The following is a 21,470-nucleotide window of genomic DNA, read 5'->3' as shown; positions in this document are numbered from 1 at the left end:
AATTCCATTTATTAATTTCCGTGTCTGTACCAACCGCTAATATTATTTATTGTCATATACACACGTCCCTGAAAAGCCAGCCAGTCCAGTTGCCAGCTTATCAGATTGAAAGCGGTGGGACCCACCCCTCAGGAATGAGATTACATTCGAGTGAGACTGTGGGGCCCACCCCTCCAAAAGACGAGTACAGTGACATGGGGGGAGTCTTGGAATCGAGGTTTCTGGGATCCAGCGTCCAAGAGAAGCCCCCTGGCGCAGGTTAGCCACATGCGCCCCACCTCGCTAGCCCTGTGTGGGGCCCACCCCAGAGAGAGAGAGAGAGAAAAAGAGCCCTGACCCCTATTGGACGGTGGTTCCCTGACAAGAGTATTTTACACGGATTCTGCATGTTCTTGGCTTTTTCACATGGCTCATGAACTGTCCATTACTCTACGTGCCAGATTACCAAACTGCCCTCGGGCCTTTCCTGATCCCAAGAGGGGACGGTTAGTAATAATCTGAAAAGACCTGGGGTATTTGTGTAAGACATGGAAGTCTAAGGAATCGATGCCTTAAAACTACCAGGAGCTGGCAAATGGCTTTCCCGGGAATTTCCTTCACATTTCTTTCCCCTCTCTATCACTGCAGGCCTACCAAATTAACTAACAAAATACCATATCATCTTTCATCACAAGAGTGATAGTTCACCACCATTTCCAACATCTTGGGCACACGTGCAGTACCATCCAGACCGTCTGGTCTCATAGTGGATGGACCCCATTCCAAATTGCCATTGACCCAGCAAACCCCAACCATCCGAACCGCTGGATCATTCAATGCTTAGGACTTTTCGAACAGGGTGATCTTCGAATCAGTGGGGTCTTTGATCTGGATAGTTCAGACCACCATGTAAATGTACCATCACAGTCACGGCCGGCCCCGTCATGGATGGACCCCACCAAATTGGCATTGACCAGGCAATCCCAACCATCTGATCCGCTCATTAAATATGGACCACTCTGCTAGTTAGCGTCTAGGATTGTTTGACGAGGGCGATCTTTGAGCCGTCCTATATCCACATTAGGGCCTGTGATCTAGACAGTCCGGATCACCATGTACATGCACAACCATCCAGACCACTGGCTCCCACCGTGAATGGAATATGGACTGCACCATCATCTAACATAAAGGATTCGTTCAAACAGGGCGATCTTCCAGCCATCCTCTATTGGACCTGTGATCTGGACAACCCAGATCGTGATGTACATGCACCACCATCCGGATCGTCGGGACCCATTCTCCAAATTGACATTGAACAAGCAAACCCAACAAACCAATTAAATGCCGAACCTGCTCGATCATTCAATGTTTAGGATTGCTCGAATAGGGTGATCTTAGTGTGACCTGTGGTCTGGACGGTCCAGATCGCCATGTTAGATTGGAAGGGCCCCCCACATGTTAAAAATGGTGGTGAATCTGGTACACATAAACAGCCATATAAAATAACAGAGACTAACTAATCATAGATATAAAGAGATGTATGTTAGAGATAAGTGCATTACCTCTGTGGAGATTCTCTTTCTCTGCCATGGCTTGTTAGAGGCTTTTCACAACAATGGGGAAGACAGGCAAATGGATTAGAAGCTTATTGACAGGGAAGAAGGAGAGAGAGAAAGACAAGAAGGAAAAAGATCAGAAGGGAAGCCAACCATCTCCATTTCCCACCGACAATCACCCATCGCCGACTCCAACTACAACTCCAACCCCAAAAGAAAAGCGCAGATGGAGCTTCCGGCGATCAGCTGCCACCAAGGATGTGAATTCACCTGACCCAACTGCCGGTACTGCCACTCCAATCCATTCGATTGAGGAATCTGAGAATGAGCACAAGAAGCATGCCATGGTGGTGGCGGCAGCCACCGTTGCTGCTGCCGACGCAGCCGTGGCAGCTGCGCAGGCAGCTGCAGCCATGATTCGCAGAACCACTGCTGCCAATGGGAGGAGCAGTGCTATTGAAGAAGCTGCTGCTATCAAGATTCAGTCTGTCTTTCGTTCTTATCTGGTATTTATCTCTCTCCAACTGATCTCGAATCCATCATCCAAGCCATGTCTCTGTAATGTAGATCAAGAACCCTTTTACACAGAAATGCATCCATGATTTTCATCCTCCCAAGTAGAATTATCTCCCAAATACATCATAGAGATCATCAAAAGCTCTTCGAGCATGTGGGCAGTTCAATCAATTGATCTAGGCTGTCCATTAGTCTAACACTTGCCTGATGGGCAGTTATGAAAAGAATCACTGACCTGTTGATCCCAATGTCTGAGAATTATCTTCTTTTTTCTATAGCTTCTTGTCTCCAAACCAAGTGATTCTTCAAAACCACAATCAATCCATGAAAGGGCCCACCAAAAGGGTGGTCGAGTTGCACAAGGAAAAGTGGGCAGTCGAATCAATCAATCTGGAGCGTCCAGTGGGTCTGAAACTAGAGGGGCGGCCATGAAAGGAATTACACCAACCTGATGATCCTACTATACAACAGTTTCCTTTTTTCTATAGCTGCTCATTTTTCAAACCATGATGGGAAGGTTAAGAATGTCTAATACAAGTGATTCTTTAGAACCAGGAGCAATCCACTAGAGGGCCCAACCAAATGGTGGTAGAGTTCTTGATTGGAACTATTTTATATTAAACAATCTCGACCATCCACAATCGTCTTGCTGGTGTCATTTCTTTTTCTTTTTTTAATGCTGGCTGGACCAAATGAACGCTTCAGATCAACTGGTCGAATTCTCCATTGTAATTTCCAGCACTCTTACTGGATCACTCTCCTTGCCAGTTTGAAGAGAAGAGAATGCAAATTATAAAACGACTACAGAAAAGTAAAGGAAGGCCAAAAGAATACTTAACAGAATGCCCTTCTTGTGTCATTACAGGCGAGGAAAGCATTATGCGCATTGAAAGGATTAGTGAAACTGCAGGCATTGGTAAGAGGTCACCTGGTGAGGAAACAGGCAACCACAACCCTCCGGTGTATGCATGCACTGGTGACGGCCCAGGCCAGAGCTCGTGCTCAGAGGGTCCGGATAACCGGGGAAGCACAGCCTATCCCACAGAGGCAATCCATTCACCGGAGATCACCACAAGACAATCGATTCCGACAACCATACGTAAGTTGGATTCTTCTTTTTCTTCTTCTTCTTCTTCTACGATTCTCTGATTAAATAAGACTTCTTTGCTGGCAGATATAACTTACCTGCATCAATTGAATTTAGAAATAAAAGAAAAGGCATTATAGGAATGAAGGGTGTGTGTGGATGTATGATAAAGTGAATTGCAATTCTGCAGGCATGTTTGGGTGCCACTTCAAAATGAGTTCATCTCGTTTTAGTTAACAGTAATCATCCATTTAGAGATTTAAGTAGTGATTATTTTTAATCTTCATGAATAACCATTTATATAAAGGTGTGTTTGGTCGCACCAAATATCAAGAAATTTCATGACATCTCATGACTAATCAGTCTAATTTGGTGCAAAATATCATTAATTGCATGACATTTGGTGCAACCAAACACAGCCAAAACTAAATTTCTAAGCACTCCTGTGGTACTGATACAACCACAAGCTATGTTGGTGCCTGAAAGAATCGGGTCCAGGTGATGTATTTGTGACATCCAACCCGTCCATCAAATGCATGACCTCAAGTTACACCTGCTGCACAGCATTCAGCCTGATCCAAGACTCAGGTGGCCCACACCACGTGGAACAAGTTGAGAGTGGACACCTGCCGTTGATTTGAATAGAGGGCCCACACTGTGGTTTATCTGCAACCCAGGCCATTGATAACCTTCATCTGGCTTGGATCAAGGATCAGGCCCAAGATGAGATTGTTTTGAAAATCAAGAGGACCCTAGTGCAAGTCATGGGTGAGCATTCCCTCCCATCTTGTTCCCTGTGCTGTGGACCACCTGAGTGCTGGATCAGGCTGATTTTTGACATATGGGGTCAACATGAGCTCATGCAAATGGATGGATTAGATATCTGGCATACATTATGTGGCCTCACAACTCCCTAGTACCACTGTAAGCTAAAGGTGGTACTGATACCACCGGATCACACCTGTTACTGTTAACTAAAATGAGATGAACTCAGTTTTAAGTGGCACCCAAACAGGCCCATAGTCTAATAAACTATCAAGGGCGGTACGGGTTCCAAAATTGCGATTGCATCACAACCAAGTTGCACTTGAAAAAAAAGTTACTGCAATTTGAGGGCTACTAAAGAATACTTCGGAGCATCATTCTTTTTTTGTCATTTTCTCTTTGATTAAACTAAGCTATTGAATTCATTTTTGTGCATCTAAACACGGTCAAAACAGTTTCAGACTTGAGAGATGCAAAATGAGACTTGAAATTCTAATTTCCAAGCATCCTAGAAAGTTCAATTAGCTGATGCTAGTATTGAGACTATTGAAGTCATGGTCCTCCTTCATCATTGTAGGTGGATCGAGGCATGGAAGAGAACATTAAGATTGTGGAGATGGATCTTGGAGAAGTGAGAGGCAATTCAAAGGGCAGGAACAGCTACTCAACCACACATGCTGAAAGAGCAGATCCCAGATTCTCAATACAATATGCCGAACACTGTCCATATTCAAAACTGGAACAACAACTCCAGATTTCACCTGCACCATCTGCATTGACCGATCTGACCCCAAGAGCCTGTAGTGGACATTTTGATGAGTACTCATTCACCACGACACAGAGCAGCCCCCAGTTCTTCTCAGCTGTGTCCAAACCCGATCCAACTAAAACTCCTTTCAGTTTTCCTCAACAAGAATATGCAGAATCTATTTCGCATGACTACCCCTTCTTTCCAAATTACATGGCCAACACGGAGTCTTCACGAGCTAAAGTCCGATCACAGAGCGCACCAAAGCAACGGCCAGATTCAATCGAAAGGCAACCAAGCAGGCGGAGGCCATCAATGGAAGGAAGGAACATCCCTCGAAGTGTTAGAATGCAGCGATCATCTTCACATGTGGGTATGACTCCTAATGGGTACCAATTCCCATGGTCAATCAAGCTCGATAGATCAACAATGTCACTCAAGGACAGCGAATGTGGTTCATCCAGTACTGTGCTCACAAACACCAACTACTGCAGATCTCTGGTTGCATATGAGGTCTGTATATATTAACCCATGAATATAATACTTCAAATATGAATGCCAATCACTCAGACTTTTATGCAAATTTGGTCCTGTTTTTTGCAGGAGCAGTTCTAAGGTGTGAGGAATTGGAAATGGACCTCAAACTAGGGATATGCAAAATGAGCTTTGCTAAGCACAAACGCATTTGCAATAAAGCTCATGCACACACCACACATGTCAAGATGGCAGAATAGGTCCAAAATCCAATCCATCCATCAGAATGCACCACTATATTAATGCCCTAGCCCAAGAATCAAGTTATAAACTGCTAAGTGGGCCACAGTTTGCAAAACAAATGTACAGCTCTGAGAATCTTCACTGAAGCTTTCTAACCCATTCACCTGTTTCCAATATTGGGGCCCACATGCTGAGTGGACCAGTTTTATTTTTGGAAAACGTCTACAAGGTCGGACCAGCCTGATGGATGGATTGGATCTCACACCTATGTTCCATGCTGGCATGTGTGGCATGTAGCTGAGCTTTATTGCGCACATGTGTGCACTTAGCAAGGCTCATCCACAACAGACTGGGGTTTTCAGTTTGTAAAAGTTGAGCCAATTGTTCAGTGATGCAGACCACCAGTCTGTTGGAGCCTCCGTGGATATATGTTCCATGAAAAATGTCCTCAATAAGACCATCCAAACTTCAATTTGTGACCTGCAAATAGAACAGTTACAAATTAATGATAGAAATACAGCAATGGGTCCATTTAATTGGGTAAAAAAGGCCTGAGAATGGCTGCCGGGATCATCCAATCTGGACATTTTTCGCAACATATGGACTAGAACATCCACGTTGGATATTTTTTAGCATCCTCATCCACATTGGGTCCCAGAAGGCCATTGGTCTGGAACATATGGACTGAACTTGTACAAACTACATACCCAAGTGTGTCAGTCAGAGATGCAAAATTGACTTGGGCTTTGAATAAATACCTGCTGCCTCTGAAGGTCAACCATATATGTAAATGTCCTTTCAATGCCTGCAGGTGCATGGGAATGGGTACTAACCATTCATGTCTATCCACTACTGTGAATCATGTGACCTTTGAAGTAGAGGGAATAACACAAACTCTCGATAGCAGCTACGCACCAATTCAGAGAAAAAAGGATGCAGAAAGATGTGTAATGAAGTAGAAGCTGATGAAGGCTGCTGATTGTGTTCAACTTACAACTTAGTGTTTCAGCATGGAACCGTGAAATTCAAGGTTCCCATGTAGAGTCTTGATTTGCAAATTGGGTGTTCTCCTTTTCTTTCTTTTTTCTTTTTTCTTTTTTCTTTTTTCCTTTTCCTCTGCTCAGTTTGAATGGGAGCATATTATCTTTTCCACGACTAGAGAACAATGAGATGTCCGAATGACTGCAGAAGCATAACAGATGTAGATGCATTTCTTCATATGAGAAGCTTAACTGAACTGTAATATGAAAAATATCTAGAGGCGTTTGATCTTTCCAGATTCAGTCTCTCCTTCATTGTGATGCTTTTACCATGAGTAGATGGATGCTGTAAAATTCCAAATCCATGCCAAGGAACTCTCTATCTCTTAGACTGTATACCATTCCCCCCATAGTACTGCTTGGTAGTTTCACGTGAAAATTCTGCAAAAGTCATCCCATCCTTTAAGCGAGAGAATAGCGGCGGTACAATATTAAGTATTTCTTGAACAATTTTATGGGATTCCCTATCAGCAAGATGAGTGCTAACAACATCAGAATCCAATTCAGTTTCCTCATCATTAACCCGAGAAACTTTCCCATCTAGTGTCAAGTTTTCATATCCTGTAATAGCTGACGTCATAGGATACTCTGAGATGGAGAGAGTTTTGTCCCAAGCAGGTTGTAGGAAGACAACAAAGGTCTCCCTGCTTAACTCCTCTCGGTCGACTGGTCTGCAAACAGAGTGTAGGGTTGAACGAAGCTTTCCTTTTGACAAAATGTCAGCTGATTCCCCTACCTGAACAATGAAACTCTCAGGGGGGGATCTTACCAGAAGGATCTTATTCCTGTTAGTTTCAAATATTTGCAAATATGTATGCCCATTCGGAGGTGAGCACTCCCGCCCGCATAATATGCAAAACCCGTCTTTTGCTTCAGATGTCGGCTGACAGCATGGGTACAAAAACATTGGAGTTGTCAGGACAGTGAATATTGCATAGTCGTAATGCCACTGTTGCCACAAGTTAGAAAGGGAAGTTCGGCAGGACACAACTCCATTTTCGAAGTTTTCCAGGTTTAAGCCATCCATTGCCATTTGCTTATCTCCACCATTGCCAGTTCCAGAATTCATAGGGATGTCGTCTTCAGATCCTGTTAAACCACAAGGAAGTGAAACACAATGAGTAGCGGGTCCTTTGGTAAATCGTTTTCCTCTCCTAGCCTGTTTTAGAATGACATTATCTATAGTTGAATGATAATGTATAAGCCGTCCTTTTGCTGTGCCTCCATTCAGTATGCTTTGCTCCAACTCCTGGCCACCAATGGCCTTATCACACACTTGTGCTATCCGAAGTCCAAGTTCCATCATGCAAATGCCTAGTTCCTTAAAAATTCGCCCCAGATTTTTGAATTCATAATCATGAAAATCATGCGATCCATTCACATTTGGATGTTGTTCTTTTGCAATATGACCATCTTCATCATTGTGTCTTGATACGCCAGAAGTCAGTTCTGAGCTCAGATCCTGCACATATTTCAACTGCAATGCAAAAGACGAGACTCTCCTATCCGGATTCTTCAAAGGAACATCGCTGCCCAAGCTGTGGTCCTGAAAATTTCACAAGCAATGAACTTCAGAGCACTACACCATTTAAACATACACAGGTAATGTTTAAATATTGTAAAAGCTCACAATTAGAATCCTTGTATAATTCTTCAGCAAAGATATTTATTTTCTAAGATACAGGTACATCGTGCATTTAGTGTTCAAAATAATAAAAGCATGGATCATCTATTTAGTGCTTGCACGAATATATTAAAGAGCATGTCTGTAAGTCATGTGTGCCCAGCGGGCTCTTCCAGCAATACATGATAAAGGTATTGATTATTTGAGATTCTCTCTTTGTAGGCAGCAAGAAATATCTATTTAGTACATGCACATATGTATTAAAGAGCATGTCTGCCAGTCACGTATGGGCTCTTCCAGCAATACATGATGTAGTTATTGATTATTCAACATTTCCTCTTTGTGGGCGGCAAGAAATAGTGGGCTAATGTGCAGCACAGAGCATTACTGTGTTGGCATGTGAGGGGTGCTAGGTAAACATGTAAATTGGGCTCGTCAACTATTGTACTAAAAGCAACAAGAGAGGAGAGGAGAGGAGAGGAGAGGAGCAGAAGGAGGAGAACTAGAGCAATAACAACAACAACAACACTGCCACCACCGACAATATAATAATAATAACAATAATTCAGCAAAGAGAAGTCTTTGGCTGTTCATATTGGGACAACATCTTCCACACTAAAGCATCTGAAGTGCATTTTAGATATGGTCCAAAACATCTAAATGCATCCAGGTGAAGCATCTACAGTGAACCCAGTGTTCGAAGTATCGGTATCACTACAAGTTTTGCTAGCTAGGGATATGGAAACAATATCGATATCGCCGATAATATCGTTGATAACCGGAAATGCGGAGAAACATGAGGAAAATGGTGGAATTTTCAGCGAAACTTTAAGAGATGTTAAAATGTTCATATTTGCATATTTAGAAATTAAAATTTTTTTTTTTTACAAAAAAAAAAAATCGCAAAAAGAATGCGTACGTAACAAGTTTCCATTTAATTGGGCCTTAAAAGCATGTGTTGTTGTAAGAAATCAGTCCAACCATCCCATCCGACCTATTTAACTATCCAACCTTCCATCCACACATCCATCAATATTGCAAAATATCAACAACACTTGATATTTCACCAAGAAATCATCAATAATTAGAAAGGAAACGAGAAATTGTGGTCTCAATATCGCACATGTTGCGATATTAATAATATTGAGATATTATCAACGATGAATTGAACATTACATACAACCGTGTGCCCATGAAAAAAAAATTGAAAAAAAAATTTACTATTGAAATATCGTCGATACATTTATGATACAAGCATTACCTAGAATTTACATAGTTGAAAATATTGGTGATGCAGATACATTGGCGATATTGATGCATTGGCAATACAAGCGACACCTAGAATTTACATAGTTGAAAATATTGGCGATTACATTAGCGATATTGATACGTTGGCGATACTTAACGATAGATTGCTAATACCTAGAATTTCTAATACCACCAGCATTATCGGTATCGCTACCAATGTTATCGGTATCATTGAGCTGGAGATAAAGATAATATCGGAAATATTTCAATAATATCGAAGATAATTCGAACACTGAGTGCACCTTACATATGGTTTTCCATACTAAAGCATCTAAAATGGCATCTTACATATGGTCCTGACATGAAGCACGTATCCTTGAATTTGTCCGAAAGCCCAAATCAGTTGAAGCACTGATATATATGAGATATCGACAGTTATACTCCTGAAATTATGTCTGTCAGTATCTTATTTTAGCCTAACTCCATCTGATTTTGTGATTTTGATGATTCTTACAGATAATGGAAGATGATGTGAAAAAATGGAAAAGATGAGAAAGAATGTATCTCTCAGGTTTATGGTCCAGATGAGCGGTGAAGTTGTCCAACTCTCAGGAAATCATCCAAGGCAGGTCGTAGAATTTTATTAGGTGAAAAAAACGAATGGATACATCATATTGCAATTATTTAAAAATCTAGGGGGCCACACTTATGTTGAATATGAAATCTTGGGATGAAACTGTGGCTGTACGGTTAAAATAGTATCACGAATATGCCAGCTAATCCAAACTGGATGGTAACAATGTGTGTGGACTAGAATACAGCGGGAGAGCACAAACACTCTGTATACCAACGTTAAAATATCGACTTTTTCCTGGAGCGGAATCTTGAGCTGATTTTTTTACCAGTGTGAAGAGTGCGTCGAAAAATGCCAAGGTGTCAAGTTTCACTCCAATTTGATGATCGTGAAGGAAGTTATAGGCGAAAAACAAAAACGAGAAATTCTCTAAAGAAGAAAAAAAAAAAAAAAACTAATGCATCTGACATATGCTTATGTCATCATTATCCCTTGAATTTTTGGATCGAAATTAGGGATCTAATGTGGGCCATCTAATCTGTCCACCTTGAAGAGCACATGAAGTTAGGGCTTGTTGGGTCCAAATTTGGTTTAAATATGAGATGCCAATATACCATACGATCAAAATCTAATCAACGAACATTTGAGTGATTTTTTTAGAGTTTCGGTCATCCATTGCTCACACCAACGGTCTATTTAGGCAAATAAGATGCCTGGAATACAACAGACGGTCCAGGTTGTAAATCACTCTAATGTATTTTAAAAGAAAAGAATTAAAAAAGGCACATCATGAACTAACATACTAGTACTAGCCGCTTGAAAGAAATAGAAAGAGAGGCGGTTGCATCTATTCAGTCCCAAGTAAAAGGGAAAAAGAAAAAAGAATTAAGAAACAGAGGTTGTCGTTTTGGGATTTCAACTAGGATAGGAAATAGCAAGGGTTTCCATTTTCTTTTGCAAGGACAAGGGAGGAAGCGGCTACTGGAGGGTTTTGGACGAATGAAACGGCTATAAAGCCATGGGAAATCAGAATATCAGAAGGCGATGGGAAATAATCTCCTCTTCAAAAAGGGATTGCTTTTGCTGGTGTTGGAGTTGACAGATTCATCATAGAAATTGAAAGAAATCAGAGGTTCAAAGCTAAAAGATTAGAGGGTTGTGTAAGGGATGGGTTTCCTATCAATTGTGTTCTTCTTCTTTTCCTTTGAATTTATGTTACATCCCATGAATTTCTAATTTCTTAGATAGGGCTGAGATGAAGCCCCTAATTTGAATGATTCTTGTTGATTGTTGATTTCATCTGAATTGATTGATTTATTTCTTTCTCTAGTATGTTTAAATGAAAAATCAATACTTCTCCAATCAATGAGCTTGCTCAAAGTCTAGAAGTGGATGTTGTTAGGAATCTTATACTAGGTGAGCTTGTGTCTGACCATGAACATGTTTTCCTACAGAGAAAGAAATAGGAATTTAAATCTATTCATGCCTAAACATAGATGGAAAGATGTGATCCTTGAGATTTTTTCCAATTTCATTGTCTGTGATTCATAATCAAGATAGTAGATGATGGATGTGGATTTAAGTGGTTTGATTGATTCTTAATGTTTGTATATATATGACCATTGATGTGCATGCATTAGGGACAATTAGTGTTAAGGGAAAACTCAATTGTGCTTCCAGGGAATTATACATCCTGTGTGCCTAAACAAGGACAGGTTATGTTTTATTTATTAAATTTATATCAATCTGAATTAGGGTGAATCAACAAGTAAAATAAGGGTTAGAATAATTAGGGGTGGATTCAAAAGTCCTAATGTTCTTCTGGAGTGAATTTTCCTTCTCGTTTTCAATTATTTTTCATTGATTTTTGTTATTTTACTTAATAATTAGCTAAACTATTTGTTGGATTAGTTAAGAAGAAACCTAAAATTCGAATTGAAACAACCAGTCCTTGTGGGAACGATCTCATAATACGTGTCATGTCTACACCCGATTCATATACTTGCGAGTTTAAAATTAATTTAAACCAGGTTGGTTTAAATGGAATATTTAGTTTTTAGCGCCGTTGCCAGGAATCGAACTTGGGTCACTCGCGTGACAGGTGGGAATACTCACCACTATACTACAAAAAGAATTATAAAACAACTTGTCTCCTTGTTTAGGCACACAGGATGTATAATTCCCTGGAAGCACAATTGCGTTTTTCCTTAACATTAATTGTCCCTAATGCATGCACATCAATGGTTATATATATACAAACATTAAGAATCAATCAAACCACTTAAATCCACATCCATCATCTACTATCTTGATTATGAATCACAGACAATGAAATTGGAAAATCACATCTTTCCATCCATGTTTAGGCATGAATAGATTTAAATTCCTATTTCTTTTTCTGTAGGAAAACATGTTCATGGTCAGACACATGCACAATTAGTATAAGATTCCAGACAACATCCACTTCTAGACTTTGAGCAAGCTCATAGATTGGAGAAGTATTGATTTTTCATTTAAACATACTAGAGAATGAAAGAAATCAATCAATTTCGGATGAAATCAACAATCAACAAGAATCATTCAAATTAGGGGCTTCATCTCAGCCCTATCTAAGAAATTAGAAATTCATGAGATGTAACATAGATTCAAAGGAAAAGAACACAATCGATACGAAACCCATCTCTTACACAACCCTCTGATTTTCTAGCTTCGAACCACTGATTTCTTTCAATCTCTGTGATGAATCTGTCAACTCCAACACCAGCAAAAGCAATCCCTTTTTTAAGAGGAGATTATTTCTCATCGCCCTATGATATTCTGATTTCTCATGGCTTTATAGTCGTTTCATCCGTCCAAAACCCTCCAGTAGCCGCTTCTTCTCTCGTCCTTGCGGAGGAAAATGGAAACCCTTGCTATTTCCTATCCTTGTTGAAATCCCAAAACGGCAACCCCTGTTTCTTTTTTTTGCTTCTTCTTTTTTCTCTTTTACTTGGGACCGAATAGATGCAACCGCCTCTCTCTTTCTATTCCTTTCAAGCGGCCAGCACTAGTGTGCTAGTTCGTGATAAGCCTTTTTTATTCTTTTCTTTTAAAATACACTAAAGTGATTCACAATTTGGACCGTCTGTTGTATTTTAGGCATCTTATTTGCCTAAATAGACCGTTGGCGTGAGCAATGGATGACCAGAACTCTAAAAAAACTACTCAAACGTTTGTCGATTAGATTCTGATCGTATGATGTATTGGCATCTCATATTCTAACCAAATTTGAACCCAACAAGCCCTAACTTCAAATGTTCTTTAAGGTGGACAGATCAAATGGCCCACATTAGATCCCTAATTTTGATCCAAAAATTCAAGGGATGATGACGACATAAGCATATGTCAGATGCATCAGTTTCTTTTTTCTTTTCTTTAGAGAATTTCTCGTTTCCGTTTTCCGCCTATAACTTCCTTCATGGTGATCAGATTGGAGTGAAAACTTGACATCCTGGCATTTTTCGACGCGCTCTTCACACTGGTAAAAAAAATCAGCTCGAAATTCTGCTCCAGGAAAAGGTTGATATTTTAACATTGGTGTACAGAGCATTTATGCTCTCCCGACATATTTTAGTCCACACACATTGTTACCATCCAATCTGGACCATCTGACATACTCATGATACTATTTTAACCGTACAACCAAAGTCACATCCCAAGATTTCGTATTTAACATGCGTGTCCTCCTAAATTTCTAAATAATTGCAATATGATGTATGCATTCGTTTTCTTCACCCAATAAAATTCCACAACCTGCCTTGGATGATTTCTCGAGGGTTGGACAACTTCACAGCTCATATGGACCATAAACCTAAGAGATGTACATTCTTTCGCATCTTTTCCATTTTTTCACATCATCTTCCATTATCTATAAGAATCATCACAAACACAAAATCAAATGGAATTGGGCTAAAATGAGATACTGACGGGCATAATTTGAGGAGTATAACTGTCAATATCTCATGTATATCAAATACCCCTAAACTTACATTTTGCTAGTCCTCGAGCAAAACTGAAATAACAATAAAAAATTCTACCTGCACTACTTTCGCAGGTAATCTCGATTGCATTTAGCTAATGCAATGAGCCTTTGAACCCCTAGGTTGCCCCTAGTGGACGAATTGTAGTATCGTGAGGGTTTGCAGCAATGTTACCCACAAACATTGAACCAAAAATTGAAAATGAGAATTGAATCATAACTTCCCATCTTTCAAGGCCATGAGACTTCATTACCAATAATATGCATAGTGTCATGGAAATTACATTCAACCACTCTTTTCTTTTTCAAAAAAAAAAGTCTTATACATTATCCAATTGCTAGAAACATCCTACTCATGTTCATGCTCAGAGTGTTGTGTGTGTATAGCCAATATCAACATAACTCGCAATGTTTGAAATATACATATTCAATTCCCCATCCAAAAATGCGCTTTGACTTCAAATCTCACCAAGTATATTCACTCACAATAAAGTCACTCAGATGTTGGCTAAGTTGTCTCTCATCTATATGTGAGTGGAATAAACAAAGCAAATATCTCACATACGGCATTCGAAAGACGATAGTATAAAATAAATTAAAATTCTGATCTCATGAAAGGAATATCAAATACTTAAGAATGTTGAACCATACACCATAGTCCCTTCTTCACTATTTTCCACATTATAACCACACTACATCTTAAGATCAAGCAGGACTTCTATACAGGTTGTAACGAGGTTTAGGAGAGGTTTATCAAAGAAAGGAAAGTTAAGAATCAAAATATTTACAAACCCATGCTTTGATAGAGAAATTGATATGATTACCATTTCCAACTACCAATATTCTTCTCCTTTTGTTGTTTTTTTTTTTTTAACTCTTTTCTTGACAGATCTAGGTATTTTCTTTCTTTCTTTTCACTCTTTTTTCTCTAATCTTGTCTTCTTCGTTTTTTCAATTCACCTTTTTCAACATATTTTCTTTGCCACTCAACATAATCATTCTTTGCATCTTACTATGAAAAGCATTGTAAAATTTGTCATAGAAGATTATAGTTAATGTGGTTAACAAAGAAAGACTATAAAGGCTCAAAAAGGTTGCTAAAAAGATACCATTTAGTAAGAGGGCATTGTTAAAAGGCTCAAACTTTCCAAAAATGGCCTCTCTCATTTCCTAGATTTCACATGGTTATTCTCGTATCTCGAATAGATCTAAAAAAAATTCTAGTGAAATAATCCAATTTTGAAATGTCATTCTTAGAATTTTGACCAAAACAAAGAATAATGAGATCACAACGAAATTAATGCTGGATTCAAGGAAAAATGGAATTTACTTGCAACTCTCAGAAAAGATAGAATGGCTCTACACTCACTAAGGTTATTAGTCTCCACTAGTATTCTTCCGGTTCATTGATTTAAGTATTTTCATCCATTCTAAATCACATTCATATGGCTATGTGAATTTTTTTTCCAAGCATAAAAATTCATAGAATCAATCTAGAAAAAGGATAGTATATACCATTTATGTTGACCTTTTCAATAGATAAGCTAAAAGTCAAAATTTTCGTTTCATGCATTTCCTTCACACCATACATTGAATATTAGCTCATTTGCACATCATGCATCATTCTAGCAAATTTCATCTCATCATTGTATTGGGAAGTTAACTACTTAATCATCGAAACATTTTTTTATCGAACATTTATTTCAAAGTCACCATCTTTCCAAAAGAAAGTTCAGCTTTGCCGATGAATAATTGTTACCATGACAAACTATATGATTGTCATTGAAACTATATGCTTAACCAGAGGTGATTCATATAGCAACAGCTGAAGAAAATAAAATCTGGAAATCAAATGCTATTTCAGAGTAGTTGATATCATCAACCAAGGAATATGTAACAATCATGATAGCCCTAATTTCATATTCCAACCCTAAATTTAGTTTTGACTTCTGACAACTGCAAAGAATAGAACAGAATGTCCCCATTTTTAGAAAGAGGGTCCACTTCCTAGTTAGCCTCCTAAAAACATGAAGGGAAAATAAGGGACAATAGAGTTAGATGGTTTGGTCATGTGCAACGGAGACCAAGAACCACGCTGGTTAGAAGGGGTGAATTGGTTCAAGTTGAAGGCTCTAAAAGGGGAAAGGAGCAACTCCATTTCTCCAATTCCGAGGTTGGGAAAACATCATTTCCAAGGCAAGATCTCTACCACTCGCCTGACACAAGGAATAACTCTGTTCTCCAGTTCCGGAATAGGGACAATGAACATTATGTTAATCATGAGAATTGTAATGTAGATCCAAAAAAAAAAAAAAGATCATCCACCATGATTCTTTTATTATTGACAATCTTCATTGAAAAGGGGAAAGGAGATGTTATCCATTAAGGCAGTGGTTAAGCAAATAATGGCAAATACCGCCCACGCCATCCTTTAGCCAAACAATGTGCTATGGAGTTGGTCATGCTAGGGACAAGATTGAGGGCGATTGAGAAAAGTGACAAAATTCTCCTAATTTTGTTTATAAGAAATGTTGTTTCCAAGGATCCGACCTAGACCCCATAGCCGACACTGAAGCACTCTTGCAATCGCCTTCAATAATAAGCCTTGAAAAATCCTCTAGTCTTTACTACGCTTCAGCCTGGTCTTCATAGCTTCCAATTCCGCTTCATCAGAGTCACCTGCCAAAAGTGGACCCAGGAATGCTAGAGAGGTTCTGCCTTGGTCATTTTATATTTGCAAAAAGCAAAGCAACAACAGGTTCAGGTGTAGAGCAGGGAAGCATAATTTTAAAATGTTAGCAAGTATAAACTACTAGGAAGCATGCACAGGAGCATGAGTCTGAAGCGTGATTCAAAGCGAGAGCAGCACCTACCTAGAAGGATCATGATCTCTGACCACCTTCCCACAACTGATCGACCAGAGTTACCCATTGAACCTCCATAAAGCTATGATTCAAAAAACCAATCCAACCTGGAAAAAAAAAAAAAAAAGACATCGTGCAAAGACTCTCTTACCATCCGTCCCTCCATACCTAGACCAGAATCTCCCAAGGAACTTTGTCACAATTGAGTTTTAAAGCACCAACTGTAGCAAGACGACATCTAGCTAACCCTTTGGACACAATGAGTAGGAATTAAGAAAGGGTTTATTAATATATTTAAGACCTTGCGAGTAAAAAGGGTTTGACACGCACGCGGACACAACGATTAAGAATTAAGCCAAAGCTTTAAAATTAAATGGGATTTTTGTATGCACACATATAACCATATATATGGAGTGACAGACATGATGTAATCAATTGAATGAAAACCTCTCTTTGGTTCCTGAGGTGGTAGTTAAGTTCTAGAAGTTAGTCTTCTAGATCACTGAAGGTAAGACTCCTTAGCGTTGTTATCCTTGTAGTGAGACTCCACAAAACCATCACCTTTTCTATCTTCATTGGTCCCATGCTTCTATATTGGTGGCACTTATCCATTATCTTAATGATAGCATCCCTTTTCTTTTCTTTTTCTTTTCTTTTTTTCTTTTTTGTAACAAATACTCGTTGATTATTAAAAGAAAAAAACAAAAAACCAAAACAAAACAAAAAAACAAAAAACACTTTCACATATTAATTGGATGAAATTTGGAGAGACATAATCTGTCCATGCGTTTAGTCTGGAAATTTATGAAAAGTTAGAATTAACGTCTCTTAAGGTTCCACAGATGTTGATGATGGGTGCCAAAAGTATGATCATTGGTGCATTGCTATATTGGATGGAGTTTTTTCCATTTCCCCCCTTTGGCAAAGCCATCATGCTGTCCCCTAATCTCAGCCCAACCCTAATCCAGCCACTTTTCCCACATCTAAATATTGGCTTCACCATTCTTCACCCAAAATCTCAACCGCAGTACATATCTTCTTTCCTACTACCAACCAAACCCCAAACTTCCATCCCCTGGCCAACTGTAGCAAAAATTCACCCACAATTCATGTTCCAAATCATTATTGCAAGCCCCGATCTCTCAAAATTACCTTGAAACCCAAACCCTAAAAGTCCCAATATAAATCCTTACCCCAGCCCAATTTCCCATCCAATCCTCAAGAGTAGCCATATTCTCAAACCCGAACTGTGAGCACAAAGTCTAGGAGGATACATAGCGGCCCAAAATCTAGGAGGATCCATAGTGGCCCAAAGTCTGCTAGTTAGGAGCCCACGAACTTCTACCACAAACTAGGGACCACAAAGGACCAAAAAAAAAAGAAGGTCTGACCATCCACTTCTAATATCATCACTTTGAACTTTTGAAAATTCCTCAACATGAAGATTTATATTAAATAAATTAATAAACCAGGTATCCCAATACAAATTGAAAGCCTCTGCACCCCTTCCTTTGTAAGGGTGAGGGTGGCCCACAACGAATCCTTTAAGGCTACAAAAAATAAGACATTTAACATCGCCATGATATCTTTGACTTCATCTACAATGAAGTCCAGCCACCAAAGCTCAATAGATTTTCCTGCCACCCAATCCACAATCTCGTAAGTAGAATCCACCACCACCTGATCTTGAAGTGAGTTGGAAATAATTCGAAGGCCTTCACACTTCACCTTCACTTTAGCTTCCACCATGTTGATGTAAGCGGCCTGCTAGGAGAATAACCAAATCATGTTACCTTGGTCCTCCTTGATCATCCCCCTATAACTGTACTCCAACCAAGGCAGATAAGAATCACTCCACACTCAACCACCTACAGGCACAACAAACACGCTCCTCCAAATTTTCCTTCAACTGGAGCACTCAAAAATAGGACTCCTTTAAGATTGTTAAAAAAAAAAAAAAAAAATTCAATGCCATTATTCCTTAAGTTCCTCTAGCCCAAGGGCCCATCCTATCAAGTAGATTTAATTTTCGATACTATCTTTCGCAGCAGCCTCAGTTTGCCCTCAAATAGCCCCACAAGATGGCACCTTGGAGCAGCTCCCACTATAAGGCTCCTCTTTCTTTGAACAAACCCCCTGACATACATAAAAAATCTTTGCTGCTTTCTTTTGAAAAACCCAACAGGCCAACAAACTTTAAATAAGTTAAAGAAAGCACCCCAAATTTTTGCACACACTTCATAACCAACAAAAAGATCATCAACTGATTTGATGTAGAACGTGGCACAGATACATTCCTAGCATGGTTGGACCAAAAGAAGGTGAACCATAAATTGGCCATAACTTTTGATCCGCGTATCGTTACGGGGTGCACAACCTATCAATCTTTACTGAAACGGGCCATCCAAGGTGAATCAACTCACAAAGTGGGTCGCGTCTATTCGTTTTGTTAGAAAACGCGCGCTTTCAGCTTAAAAACAGAATTTTAAGAAAAAATTACTATTTTTAGTATTTCTAATTTTTTAATATTTTCTTGTTCTTAGAGTTTTAGATTTTTCTTCTTTTTTTTTTGGAAACAACTCTTAATCATGTTAGGACTCTTCTAGCAAAAGTTTATTTGGAATTTTTATTTTTAGAAATTAGGCTTTAGAAGAGTTTTGTTAGAAATGGGATTTTTATTAGAGTTAGAATTTTGCTATTTTTGGTAATTACGAATTTTGGGTTTTTTTTTTTCTATATTAATGGTGTAACTGGGACATACATCAATTTATTTGGAATTCTTTAGAATTATTTTTTTCTTCTTCTTCTCCTCGTGGATTTGAGGCATCTCTATGAGGAGTCCAAAGAAGCTCCGTGGATTCGAAGTAGTTATCCCCCTGAGGAAGAAGGTGCTCAACCTCAACACGTCCTTCCCTGCGTTAAGATTCCTCCACTATTTTGCACATGATGCATCTATTCAGAAACTAAAGGGTCCAAGAAGTCGTAATGCTAATAATTGAATATTCAAGTACATCATACCATTCAAAACTCAGGGATTCAAACAAAGTACAAAACGTGCATGAAGAACCTCATCAAGCTGTTTGTTAATTCTAAAACCCATGTGACCATGTTTAATGTTTTGCTTCCTGTCCTTTCTGATTATTATCACCTATAGTTGCATTTATAATTTACTTTGAGGGGCCGTTTAGCAGCTTGGAATTTGCCCTTTTGGAATCGGAATCCAATTATAGGGCCAATCTTCACATTTGGCAACTGGAACTTGGCCAGAATTCATCTACTGATTTTAAGCAATTTATGATTCTTTCTAGAAAAGCTGGCTGGCGGGTTCTTGGGGATCGAATTCCAATTACAAGTTCCCAAACACTTCTGACGTAATGAAATTCTCAGGATTTGTAAGTAATTTTCTAATTCCAGGTTGTTGAACGACCCCTGGTTGTTCGTCTGCCTATGGAATCATTCGGCAATTCCTGGACATTCCTGGTCAAGAAAATTGGTTTACTTCCACTTCTATGAGGTATTCTATGATGCATGATTGGAGAATGGAAACAGTTTCCTTTGGTTTTCCCAGTTTGTATAAGTGGATCCCATGCTGTAGTGATCCAGACCGTTGATATTGATGAGCTTCATCATGGATACAAAAACAACCTTTTTGTTGGGTACATTTTCTCTTCGTGGTACTCCACTTCTTGCTTGGTTTTGGTCCACCTCACTCACCAAAAGTTTCCCAAGTTGGAAGATCCAAACCATGGAAAATTTAGCCTCCTTCCAAGCTGGTTAAGGACCATTGCTACATTTTCTTCATTAACTGCGGTTAGAACTCTCCCATGTATGAGACTTTTAGCACATAGACCATCAAATGTGGTTCTCACCATAACAACGGTTCAGATCGCTGAACCACAGACCCGACTTTTGAAAACTAACAAATCAAGCTTCTATCAAATACCCTCAGGTCAAGCATTATACAATGCCTCTCCCTTTTTCCACTTCCTACCGCATCATCAATGCAAAGTGCCTTGCTCGACTCATGCCAACTCGCCGAGTCGACTCAGTCACAACCTGCAGGCTTCAAACTAGCCCGAGCATCATCATGGACCAATTCCAGCTCATTCAATTCCATAACACAAAATGAAAATCCCACCTCAAATATTCTCAGTTCAAGCACTGTACAATGCCTCACCCTTTCTCCACTTCCTATCGCATCATCAATGCAAAGGGCTTTACTCGACTCATGACAACTCACCGAGTCGACTCAGTCACAATTTGCATACTTAAAACTAGCCCGAGCATCGTCATGGACCGATTACTGCTCATTGAATTCCAAAACAGAAAACGAAAATCCCACATGATTTCTGAAACAGCAGAAGAGAAGTGCATTAGAAAGAGTTCTTTCAAGTACCTTGAGAACGCGACGGAGAGCGTTAGGACTAAGTAGGGCGAGCTTCCGAGCAAAGGGAAGGAGTGTTTGGCGTAGATAGGAAGCTTTTGGGACTCCTACGATGGATAGGAGACCTGGACCTGTGGGCCCTAGGGCTTCCATGACGCTTCTCGACAATGATTCGAGCCTTTTGAGCTCCGCCTCGTCCGAAGTAGGAGGAGGAGAAGATAGGAGAAGGAGGTCTGAGAAATGGAGAAGGAAAGGTTGCAGAATTTCTGCTTCTGCTTCCATCTCTTCTCTCTCTCTTTCTCGTCTGTTTTCTTTCTTAAAACGTTAGGGGTCGTTTGGATGCTTGTGGG

General features: G+C 39.5%; 2 protein-coding genes across 4 annotated transcripts; one reads left to right on the top strand and one right to left on the bottom strand.

Annotated features, from left to right (window-relative positions):
• The first annotated feature begins 1,306 nt into the window (after positions 1-1,306).
• LOC131249386 (protein IQ-DOMAIN 19) lies at positions 1,307-6,317 on the top strand. 2 transcript variants are annotated; one of them, XM_058250136.1, is made up of 4 exons: positions 1,307-2,041; positions 2,917-3,150; positions 4,481-5,164; positions 5,255-6,132. In XM_058250136.1, the coding sequence occupies exons 1-4, from the start codon at positions 1,595-1,597 to the stop codon at positions 5,264-5,266; spliced, it is 1,377 nt and encodes a 458-aa protein (XP_058106119.1). In that variant the 5' UTR covers positions 1,307-1,594; the 3' UTR covers positions 5,267-6,132. The 2 variants fall into 2 exon arrangements, with proteins under 2 accessions (XP_058106119.1, XP_058106118.1); XM_058250135.1 differs by lacking the exon at positions 5,255-6,132 and adding an exon at positions 6,180-6,317 and having other exon boundaries at positions 1,309-2,041.
• On the bottom strand, positions 4,256-21,449 carry LOC131249384 (uncharacterized). 2 transcript variants are annotated; one of them, XM_058250134.1, is made up of 3 exons: positions 21,133-21,449; positions 6,127-7,954; positions 4,256-5,241 (listed from the first exon to the last, which is right to left on the bottom strand). In XM_058250134.1, the coding sequence occupies exons 1-2, from the start codon at positions 21,400-21,402 to the stop codon at positions 6,728-6,730; spliced, it is 1,497 nt and encodes a 498-aa protein (XP_058106117.1). In that variant the 5' UTR covers positions 21,403-21,449; the 3' UTR covers positions 4,256-5,241; positions 6,127-6,727. The 2 variants fall into 2 exon arrangements, with proteins under 2 accessions (XP_058106117.1, XP_058106116.1); XM_058250133.1 differs by having other exon boundaries at positions 4,256-5,166.
• Positions 21,450-21,470: the final 21 nt, after the last annotated feature.

The sequence above is a fragment of the Magnolia sinica genome, chromosome 6 (genome assembly GCF_029962835.1).
Source record: "Magnolia sinica isolate HGM2019 chromosome 6, MsV1, whole genome shotgun sequence".
Taxonomy (NCBI): Eukaryota; Viridiplantae; Streptophyta; class Magnoliopsida; order Magnoliales; family Magnoliaceae; genus Magnolia; species Magnolia sinica.
Note: the sequence above shows the minus strand (reverse complement) of the source record. Positions and strands in the feature narration are given on the sequence as shown.

What these genes read in the sequence shown, in the direction of transcription:
- LOC131249386 (XM_058250135.1), top strand. Translation starts at nt 1,595, where the DNA reads ATGGGGAAGACAGGCAAATGGATTAGAAGCTTATTGACAGGGAAGAAG. An exon ending in CTGTCTTTCGTTCTTATCTG is followed by an intron (nt 2,042 to 2,916) that starts GTATTTATCTCT and finishes GTGTCATTACAG; the next exon opens with GCGAGGAAAGCATTATGCGC. An exon ending in GATCTCTGGTTGCATATGAG is followed by an intron (nt 5,165 to 6,179) that starts GTCTGTATATAT and finishes CAATGCCTGCAG; the next exon opens with GTGCATGGGAATGGGTACTA.
- LOC131249384 (XM_058250134.1), bottom strand. Translation starts at nt 21,402, where the DNA reads ATGGAAGCAGAAGCAGAAATTCTGCAACCTTTCCTTCTCCATTTCTCA. An exon ending in CTCTCCGTCGCGTTCTCAAG is followed by an intron (nt 7,955 to 21,132) that starts GTACTTGAAAGA and finishes TGAAATTTTCAG; the next exon opens with GACCACAGCTTGGGCAGCGA.